Here is a 10400-nt window from a genome sequence, read left to right as displayed (position 1 = left end):
CGCCAGTCCAGGGAACAGGCCGGCGGTGCTGCTCCTCCCCTCCAGCATCCCAGGGCGACCGTCCTTGCTGTCGCTGGGAAAATGGCTCCGTGTATCAAGGTCACTTTGTCTGCCCTCATCATGGACCAGAAATGCTCACGTTAATGCGTCTCTAATTTAATCAAACTGCCGGGGACGCCAGCTCAGGGCTGCGCTCTCCTCTTCCCTCTTGAAGGGCAAAAATTGATTTGCAGCCTCTTAACGGCTCCTCCAGGCCACAACCAGTGCACTGATGGAGCACGCAGCCCCAGGCAAAATTAGGTAGAATTAAAAAATAATCCAGGTTTATTCAATAATTCAAACCCAGAGTTTAAAATTGAAATACCCTCCTCCAGTCAGGAAACAGTTTTTTCATTTGCATAAAATATTGGGCTACTTTATCCTCTTCTTCACAGTTTCATCCCGTTTTTAACTATTGCTCCAAGATTTTCTGAGCATTGAACCTTTTCTTCTCCATTTCCTGCAAACCACATCAGATATGCTTAACTATGTATTTATAAAACGTGTGTTATCGTTATTCAATGCTATTAATTCGCTCTCAGCACTGGGAAGTTTGTAAATTTTTTCACAGCAAGAAAATAATATCAGATTGGTCCCTCATCGATATTGGGGGGTTTTTCTACGTGCTTCCGAGGGCTTTGGTGGAGCCGGAGGCACGAGGCTGCAGTGTCCCGCCCCTGGTGCCGCAGCACCAACCGGGGAACCCGCAGCCAGCGTGAGCCGCGCCGAGGAGGAACCAAACTTGTGTGTGTACAGCAGCCGAGACCGGGCAGAGTGTGACACTGAGATTCCTCTATTTCGTAATTTCTATACGCGCTTGTGTCCAAATCAACCCTCTTCCTGCAGGTCCCAAAAGGCATAATAACAAACCAGAGAGGAAAAGCCCGGTTTCCTCACTCTGCGGGTACTTGCCGCTTTTACGGAACAATAGTTGGCAGAAGACTTCTCTGCATTTCCCTGTGGTTTCTTTTTACTCCATTTCAGCGCTCAGTGAGGAAATCAATCGCATTATCTGCGAAGAAACGGCCCTGATTTGAGTAACTCCAGCGTTATTCCTCCGTGCAGCCCCGCTCTGAGCATTACGGAGGGGAGGGAGGGAGGCCGGGGGCGCGCAGGCCTGTGCGCACACTCCTGCTGCAAACTGCAAAGGAAATTACCAAGTAGTTTCTCGGCGGCGGAGCTGCTGGGGCCGGGTTCTGCCTCCAGGCAGGGGGACAGATGAGGTGACCTCCAGAGACTTGTCCTCGCCCGCTTTTCTTCCACACTTCCTCGCCAGCTCTTGTCTGCACACCGCTGTTTTGCTCCTGTGCGCCTCTTCCTCTCAGACCTTTTAAAATACTGTTGTACATTTTCTAGACAGGATTGCAGTTTTTGCCTGGAAAAACTTGAGCACTTTATTTTTAGGGCATTTTAAACCAAGGTAGTCCCTTGCAGAGACACGTGTTTTATCTTTGCCAGAGTTTCCTCTTCCAAAGAGGAAGTTTTAAATGCTAAAGACATTCTTACCTTAGAAAAGCCCCAGGGTGGGCTTTCAAACATTTTGATGGGAGCCCCTTCTTGTTTTTTTGTTTTTTTTTTTTTAAGCAAAACCATTTTTACGCCGTGGAAGCAGTGATAAGGCGGCTTTTTACATGCGGTGCTCTCCCAGGCACGCGTGGGGGTGCGGAGGCACCAGCACAACACTTCAGAAGAGGCGGCTGCCTCGCTGGAGGGATTATTCACCCCGCGCTGCCAGAGGAGACGGCATAGGCGGAATTGCTGCCGAACCCTGCGGGGCAGGGAGGGGAGGGCGGCTTCACGGGGAGGCTCTGCCGGGACCTGTGCGCGCCTGGGGGTGACGAAGACGGGACCACAGCCCGGGGGACCAGGGGACCCACCGCCGTGGCTCTGGTAGCGAGCGCTGAGGCCTAGCGAGGCGTGGAGACAGGCAGGGCCTCTGCGGGGTGCGGGGCTGCCCCGGGGACAGGCCACTGCTCGCCGCCTCCCTCTGAGGAACAGCGAGGAGGCGGCAGGGCCCGGAGGGGCGGGCGGAGCGGGCGGCACGGCGGGGCCCGGCCGCGGGCGGCAGCGCTCAGCGCCCAAGATGGCGGCGGCGCCCCCCGGGCAGCCCCTTTGTCTGCAGCAGCCGCCGCATTGCCGAGAAGGGCGCGAAACTGGGGCAGCGCGGCCACGCCCCCCGCGGCGTGACGGCGGCCGGGGAGGGCGGGGCGGGAGCGCCCCGCAGCCAATCAGCTGCCTCCACTTCCTGCCCGCTCACAGGGGCTCTCCCCGCCAACCGCCGCCGCGCTCCCGGCCAATCCGCGCCGCCCGCCGCGCCCCGCCCCCTCCGCGCGAGGAGGGGGCGGGGCGGGAACGCGGCGGTTTTGTGTTCGCTCCCTCCTCCCCCCGCCCCCCGCCGGGGCTCATGAATATTAACGACGCCCAGCCCAATCGGGTGGTGCGGCGGCGGCAGCGCTTTGGTGACGTCGCTCGCCCCGCCTTGCAGTCGGGGTTCATCTGCATATTCATGAGATGGGCGGGGCAGAGCGCCGGCGTTTATAAGCCGCCGCCCCGCCAGCCGCAGCGTACATCGCGCCGAGGCTTTGAAGTGCTGCGTGGACCCCGCACCTCCAGGGCACCGGTGAGGCGCCGGCCGCGGGGGGCGGGCTGCGGCCGGGCTGCGCCGGGGCCTGCGGGGCGCCGGAGCTCAAGGAAATGCGTCTCGGGAGCGGAGGGCTTGGTTACCTGGGGGAGTCCGGAAGGCGGCGGCCGTCCGGCGGCGCGGCCGGCCCCCGCGGCCGCGGGGAGCTCGGCGGGGCCGTCCCGGCTCTCTGCCGTGGGGGGGGAAGGGGCCAGGGGAGGGGTGAAACGCGCCCTCGGAAACAAAATGGCGACGAGCCTCGACCGTGCAAAATGGCGGCGGGCGGGAGGTGGAGCGTCGGAGTGCGCCTGCGCCAAGGGGGCGGGCCGGGAGGGAGGGGCGGGGGTCCCGCGCCCGCGCGGGGGTCGGGGCTGCGGAGCGCGCATGCGCGCTGGGCCCGCGGCGGGAGCGGCGCCGCGGCCCGGGGAGCGTCGGTGGCGGGAGGCCCCCGCGGGGGGAGCGAGCGAGCGCGGCCGGGCTGGAGCCTCCGGGACGCCGCTGCCAAGGCCCCGTCTGTGCCCGGGCCGGGCGTGCGGCTGCGGCCTTGATCCCCTTCCCGGGGGAAGGCGCTTACTCCGGAGCCGCCTGTAGGGCACTCCGGGCCGCGTGAAGCGCTGCTTCCCCGCGGGTTGAGCCTGTGCCTCGTGGAAGAGTGTGAGATTACTGGCGATGTTACAACCGATTTAACGCTTCGGACGTTGTGGCAATATTTTCAGACCGTGACTTCGGATATATTGACTTTGCAGGTCAGAATGGCATCGGATGAGGGAAAACTCTTTGTCGGTGGACTGAGTTTTGACACCAATGAGCAGTCATTGGAACAAGTCTTCTCTAAATATGGACAAATTTCTGAAGGTAAGATCGCAGTGTCAAGCTGTGATGACTTCCACAGATTCAGTAGCACGCACGGATGCTGATGCTTTTTTTTCCTTCCTCCTCTTTATAGTTGTTGTGGTGAAAGACAGAGAGACTCAGAGATCCAGAGGTTTTGGCTTTGTTACTTTTGAAAACATAGATGACGCTAAGGATGCGATGATGGCCATGAATGGAAAGGTAAGGAGGCTTTGGAGCAGCTTCTTTATTTCCTAGCACATAATAAGAGAAGCGCAAAAGATATTTGTGTAGAAAAACAGATAAATCTTGATATCTTAAAACAGTGAAATGATAAAAATAATGACGAGCATAAATTCCTGAAGTTCTGTGACTTAACTTACATGTCTGAAAAACAGTGATGCTTTAAGGGAATACTTGTATATACTGTCTGAGCATCAGTTTACTCATGTAGTTGGCTTAGTTCTGGTGTGAGATGAAACCTTTGTAAGAACTAGTACATTCTGGTGCTGCTTAGCTGACAGTGAAGGTGTGTAACTCACTGTGTAGGTGCTTTGCTGTTCAAATGTTTAAATACCAACTTGGCTGATCTTGTTCTGTTTGTTAGTCTGTAGATGGACGTCAGATCAGAGTTGATCAGGCTGGAAAATCATCAGAGAACAGATCTCGTGGCTACAGAGGGGGGTCTTCTGGGGGCAGAGGCTTTTTCCGTGGCGGCAGAGGTCGGGGCCGTGGCTTCTCCAGAGGTGAGTGTGCACGCAGGAGTTGCAGTGCCTGGACCCCTAACGGCAGTTGTCAGAATGCTTAAAAACCCCCTGATGTGGTGTCTGTTCAAGGAGGTGGAGACAGAGGCTATGGCGGAAGCAGATTTGATTCCAGAAGTGGGGGATATAATGGCTCCAGAGACTACTATAATAGCAGGTAAAGTCGTCACGACCGCTAGTGGGTTGTCGGAAAAGCTCTCAGAGTCCGCTGCCTGTTTGACACGAACGTCAATAGGCTCCAGAAGCAGTAGAGCAAATATAAAGCACGTGAATGTTTTTAACAGCAGGAGTCAAGGTGGCTATGGCGACAGGTCTTCAGGAGGATCCTACAGAGACAGCTATGACAGTTACGGTAAGTCTTGGTTCAAATGGGAGTGATGAGTACGTATGCTGTAGGAACTCTCTAAACCTTCTGACCCTGTACTCGAGTCTGGAAATACTGTAAGGCTCAGTTGGACTGTACCACTATTTCTGTTCTTGCCCCTAAGAACCAATCTGCCAGGCTTTGGACGTGGTTGTGCCATTTAAATTTCTAATTTGTAATGCATGTGTAGGAGTTGCTTGGATCTAAGGCAAAGCAAGTTTTTAAAATACGTTCCTCGAGCTTGAGACTAAGACAAAACTCGGATGCCCTAACAAACTTTAATCAAGGGTGGGGGAGTTCTCTTACGGTGTAGCGAACTAGCACTAGCTTCTGAAATAATGCAAGGGAGTAAAATGCTGGAACTTGTCTATGCTTCAGTGCCTTTACAATTGTGCCTGCTTCTTGTCCTCAGCTACACACAACGAGTAAAAATCCTTCCTGACTCAAGATCGTCCTTCCAATGGCTGTATTTATAAAGATTTTTGGAGCTTCGCTGAAATCGTTATTGTGTAGTACATCTACTTGTATTTTCACTTTTGTAGTATTATCAGTTCTAATCTTGTCAAACACAGCCTGACAGCTTCTGATATGAGATGGTCTGATTAGACTTTTCTTTAAGAAAGCTTTGCTTTCAAGTGTTTTTAATCTTTTTTGAAAGCACTTCAGATTTTATTTTATCCTTCATGATGAGCCAAGGTGTTTTTTTTTTTTTTAAAGTTGGTGAAGTTGGGGCCCCAATTCAGTTTCTTTTGAGATAGAAAGGACCTTTAATTCAATGTTCACTGGAAGCTGAACAAGCTGTGGACTTTTTTTAAGTGCATTACCTTCGTCTTTTGTAACATTCCTTTAGTGTAGCAAGGTAGGAATGCAGCCTGGGTACAAATTGGAAGGCAAACCACCTTGATATATCTAAAGAGAAACTTGCTTGTATGTTCAACCTGCATAACGGTATTTTTACTGTTGTAATGATGTAAATTACCCAGAAATAGACTTGCAAACTTACCATAAAAGAGGTTCTTGAAAATGTTTATTTATATTGTCCTTTTTTACTGGAAGAAATATGCATATTCCATTGATATTGTATTTGAAGTGGTAAAGGATTCTTGTATACAGTTTTCTTTGGCTTTACGAAGCCTATTAAAAGACCGTCTGAAATGAACTCTGCTCCTGACATTTACATTTCATTGCACAACACAACCCTTGAAGGTGAAGAACAGTCTAAGTAAGAGGATGCCAGAGGAGAGGAGAAGACTAGCGATAGCCTAAGAGCGAGCCAGATGTATTGACCAGTTGCTGGAGTTTAATCTTAATCGGTCTTGACATGTGAATTCGTCAACATACTTTCACATAAGAATAGTCAGACTTGAGTAGAGGCAGAGGACTGAAAGCATATACCTTAGGATGTTCTAGCACGCAAAGCCTAAGTCAGAAGTCGAGGGAATGCTGGTGTTAGGTAGGATAATGGATGTTTCCTTTAAATGCTGAAATAGCCTGCACTGAAAAGCTGTAGTGAAGAATCAGTCCTTTAGTAACTGGACTAGTTACTAGCTTGACAGGAGTGTTCAATGGTAGGTAAATTGCCGTAATTAGCTAGCTTTGTCATTGCCTTACAAGTTCTAAGAATTCTTTGCTAGCATATGGAAACTGCAGTGTCCTTGGAGAAAAGAAGTGTTGTGCCTCCAACAGAAACCTCTGAGACGAAAGCTGCTCTCTTGGCTAGTTCATATGTGGAAATAGTCCTGTAATTCGAGGTAACTCCTTTTGCTCATGTCCGCATCCTTCCTCTTGTTGAGAGCTCATTTGAAAGTCTAATGTACCTGTGAAATATTCCTTTTGACAATTTTGGTCAACTGATGGAAAAATTTTAACCCATGCCGTATGCAACCTTTGGCTTGTGGCACAACTTCAGTTCCACAGATCAGAGTTGGGCATGCAGTCATGTCTTGCTAGTAGGTATGGAAGCAAGATGGGAAACGAATTCCCTGACTTGATATGTGTTCATCTATTGAGAATCTTCCTAGACTTCATTAAGTTGCTCACTTTAATTGTAGCTTTCTTTGCCATCCTACTTGTTGCCATTAACTTTTTCCCATAGCCCACACTTCCTAAGCAGCCATGTCAAAGTGGTTAACTCTCTGCTTAGGGATCAAATGATACTCTGGCTGGCATATCAAAGGCATCAGCCAGCCCCGGAACAGTTTTCCCAGACTGTGCTTCTGTGATGTGATGGGTTCAGCGAATGGCTTGTGAAACCCTCGTATACGATGTGACTTGTGTTGGGGGAGGCGGGTGGCGATGTAAAGTCTCCGCTTGATATTTTTATTAATGCACCTTTGCTTTGGCAGGCTGAAGAGAGGAGGGACGCGCCATGCGGGAGCTGAGCGGGGATTCTGAGGAAGGAGAGTGTTCGTTCCGAGGAAGCGGGACCCGGGCACCAGTTTGCCAACCAGGTAACGGCTCTTGGCTCTGCCTCGCGCCCCGGAGCTTTTCCTCGGCCGAAAGGTCTGGTGCTGTTACCGTTACTCTCTGTGGTAAAGCAACAGTAGTTTTCTGGGTGGGAATTTCCTTTCTCTGCCTTAAAACCCACTGTCTTAATTCTTTTTCAGCAATGGAATGCATCAGAGAAGACCGAGAAGGACAGCCATTGCCTGGGGTGGTGGAGACAAAGAGCTTTGAGCAGTGTTGTTGCTGATTTTTATTACAGATCAATTGAATGAGGAAATAAGTCAAATTAAGCTAGAATAAAATACTGAAATGTGGAAAAAAAAAATCTCTGTAGTACTTTTGTGGGGAAATATATGAGATTGTGGTCAGGGAATACAATAGAAATCTAGTTACCTGCTGTACAGCCCAGTTAAAAGTGCAAAATAACCCAGCGCTGTTGTGGTTGAGGAGGTGGGCAGAGGGTGACCTGTTGTCTTTAAGGGAGAGTTTTGAGGGAAAAATTAAATTGTCGTTGTGACCTTGAGTTAAGCGGCCGATTATAATAGTTGGTGCATCGGCGAAACTTCTGCAGTGGGGCAGCCACATCTGAAGGGCAGTGTCAGATGAGCAGTTGCGTAAATGAGGTGTCAGTGTTTGTGCAGAGCAGAAGCAGTTGAAATGGTAACAAAAAGTCTAACCTGCGCTTGAATGCTAAAGCTTTTTTTTGACCTCAGATGATGATCTCCTTGCCTGCACATTAATTAAAACTGTTTTTGTGGTGTTCCTGCTGCTCGCAGAAGTGGCTGCACATCTGTGGAGTTTTACACGCTGCAGTTTCCGGGTGGGACCGAGTCGCCTGTCCTGCAGCTGACAGCTTCGCTGTGCTTAAGGACTTGGCTCAGGATAAACCTGCCCCGGGTTCCCCGCCTCAGTGGTTATTTGTAACAAAAGCAAGCTTCCCAGCTTGGATTTTAGCAACTTAACTCCGAAATTATTGTTTTATGTCCTGGAATTTTCGAGTAGAGCAGCTTCACCGGGTGAAAGCTGTTGGGTGCTTGGAGAGGAGGAGTGGCAGGGGGCGAGTGTCGGAGCAGTACCCCAGCCCAGGGCGCTCTCGGGCGCTCGCCTGGAGGCCGCAGGCGGGTGGTGGGAGCGTCCAGGCGGCGCCTGCGGGGTCCCGGCTGCTCCCACCCGGCGGCCGAGTGCCGGGAAGGCGCCGGCGGGGCGCGGGGCGAGCTGAGCGCTGCAGCTGTTAGCTCTGCGCTCTCTGAGACTGGTGAAACGCTTGCCTGGGACTGAGGAGGGGCTGCGCAGTCCGAACAAATCCTACTGCGGGTGTGAGTGGGAAGTCAGCCCATGAGGAACGGCGAGTAAGCTGCCAGTTGCAGATTCTGCAGTTCTGTATTGATTCCTTTGACTCTGGAACAGAACGGCTAATAAAAGGCTTGGTGCCATATTCCCTAATTAGCAGATGTTGCCTTTTATTTGCAACGTCTCCTGTATTCCGCAGAGACTTTTCTGTGCAGGAGTTAAACTACTTGGCTTGTGTTGTTGAATTAATTCCGGTTGCCCTGCCTTTGCATCCAAATGCCTTGTGGCTCCAGTACCTGGCCTGCGGGGCCTGTGCTGGTGAGCAGTGGTGCTGGACTCTAAAGCTGGGCTTTCTCTCTGCAGGAGGGCAGGTAAGGCCCAGAGCAAGGGAATTCAGGTTTCTTTGCAGGACGTTTGCGCTCTGGTATCGATGACTTTTCTCTGTCTCTTGGCCTTCACCTGCTCTCTGGTAAATACAAAGCTACCGGGGGAATTTCAGCCTTTCGTGGTAGCTGGAATATGCCGTAGAGATCAAACTTTCTAACCCCAACTCTTGGCATTTTCTCCTGCCCAGTTTGTCCCATCTTCAAAATGGACCATCAAAAATTTAAACTGGCCAAACTGCCCTTTTCTTCCTCTTCTGTACATGTGGAATACTTGTTAGTGTTTTTATTTACTTGCTACCTTGTCCCTGGCTTGTACTGAAGTCAGAGGAGTGCTGGTTGCTGAATTATTCTTGCTCCTTGACTCCAGCTCTTGGTGCTGCAGAACCCTCCCAAGCTGTGGCGGCTGTTTTCTGACACATCACACCGTAACTCACACCGTCCTTAAAATTCTCTGCCCTTCAGGCTGTCGTCTGCGATACGTGACACCCGTGTCTTGCCAGGCTGCGCCGTAGAGTGGAAGCAGCTTCGATTTCTTTATTTCCACTCTGCCCCTTCTCTGCCCGGTGCCTGGCACGGCTCCGAAATGAGGGCTGCCTCCCCGAGAGGCCTGCGGTAACCGCGCGCCTTTGGCTCGGCCTGCGCGGATGCACGTGCCTGGGGCTCATGAAAAATTAGGTCTCGCTCTGGGTTAAATCCTGAAAATGTGGCAGCTCAATAACAAGGAGGATTTACACTGCTAGAGAGGCTGACAGCTGTGAATGTATTTTTGGCAGCTTTGAAGAGAATGGGGCTGGAGGCTGCAATGTGAGACGTGAAGGCAGTAAGAGGGTTTCTGATGGGCTCTGCTACTCTCCTGCCCACCCTTTTTGTGTTAAAAGAACACAGTTGATTGCTTTATCCTGCTTTTTTATCACTGCTTTTTTTTTTTTTAAACTGATACTTCTCTGGCTTTTGTGCTATGCCCCACTTGAGGGACAGTCTTTTAAGAGCAGTGTATTATGCAAAAAAGTCTGGTCGTGTAGCCTAAGTGTCTTTGAAGAAATTGTGTGGGTATTGTGCCCAGTAACAATTACCGCTGCAGCGTGTTTGAAGGGCAGAATTGATTGTGTGTTCTCTAGTCCGTGCTGCAAAGCCTGGTTATTAAGGAAGGCTGTGGTGCTTTGCCAACCTACTGAGGCGTGACCACCGCTCCCGCTCTGCTGTCGCTTGAACCGGCTCTCCAGAGCAGAGAGCGATGGAGGCCGGACACTTGGCTGGTACAAACGAGCTAAATTAATGGGTAAAGCCAGCTTTAAAAACTTGTGCTCTTACTAAAATGTTTTCTCTGGCTGGGGAGTCTCAGGCACAAAGGAATTCACTCGGGGAGCAAGCAGGGCCCTGGCTAGGGAGCCATCACAATTTCCTGGTGAAATGATGAGTCCACAAGAGTCCTGGGGCATTCCTGCATGCAGAATGGGAATGATTATCAAGCTTACTTCCCAAACCCTACTTTTTTTTCTTATTTTTTTAAAGCCTTTTTCAAATTCTCTAAGTGAACAGCATTTAAAAAAAAAGAGATCAGCTGACACACTTTTGGGGGCTGTATCCAGTAATTCACCAGTGAGGATTTTTACACGTTAACGGAGGATGATACTAAACACGGGGACATCACAGTGTGAGAA

At 50.9% G+C, this 10400-nt stretch overlaps 1 protein-coding gene across 6 annotated transcripts; it reads left to right on the top strand.

Annotated features, from left to right (window-relative positions):
• The first annotated feature begins 2559 nt into the window (after nt 1-2559).
• On the top strand, nt 2560-8506 carry CIRBP (cold inducible RNA binding protein). Of its 6 annotated transcripts, none has more exons than XR_012635244.1 (8): nt 2560-2659; nt 3406-3514; nt 3606-3712; nt 4098-4236; nt 4327-4411; nt 4542-4606; nt 6964-7068; nt 7225-8506. XR_012635244.1 is itself a non-coding variant. In XM_074927940.1 (7 exons), exons 2-7 carry the CDS (start codon nt 3412-3414, stop codon nt 5045-5047), a joined length of 516 nt encoding a protein of 171 aa, XP_074784041.1. In that variant the 5' UTR covers nt 2560-2659; nt 3406-3411; the 3' UTR covers nt 5048-5777. The 6 variants fall into 6 exon arrangements, 4 of the variants coding, with proteins under 4 accessions (XP_074784041.1, XP_074784039.1, XP_074784038.1 ...); XR_012635243.1 differs by having other exon boundaries at nt 4539-4606; XM_074927940.1 differs by lacking the exons at nt 6964-7068; nt 7225-8506 and adding an exon at nt 5031-5777.
• The last annotated feature ends 1894 nt before the right edge of the window (nt 8507-10400 follow it).

The sequence above is a fragment of the Athene noctua genome, chromosome 27 (genome assembly GCF_965140245.1).
Source record: "Athene noctua chromosome 27, bAthNoc1.hap1.1, whole genome shotgun sequence".
Lineage (NCBI taxonomy): Eukaryota > Metazoa > Chordata > Aves > Strigiformes > Strigidae > Athene > Athene noctua.
Note: the sequence above shows the minus strand (reverse complement) of the source record. Positions and strands in the feature narration are given on the sequence as shown.

Bases quoted from the DNA above. Each gene is read 5' to 3' on its own strand.
- CIRBP (XM_074927936.1), top strand. From the start codon at position 3,412: ATGGCATCGGATGAGGGAAAACTCTTTGTCGGTGGACTGAGTTTTGAC. The intron at 3,713-4,097 runs GTAAGGAGGCTT...TCTGTTTGTTAG, and splicing joins TGATGGCCATGAATGGAAAG to TCTGTAGATGGACGTCAGAT. The intron at 4,237-4,326 runs GTGAGTGTGCAC...TGTCTGTTCAAG, and splicing joins GGGCCGTGGCTTCTCCAGAG to GAGGTGGAGACAGAGGCTAT.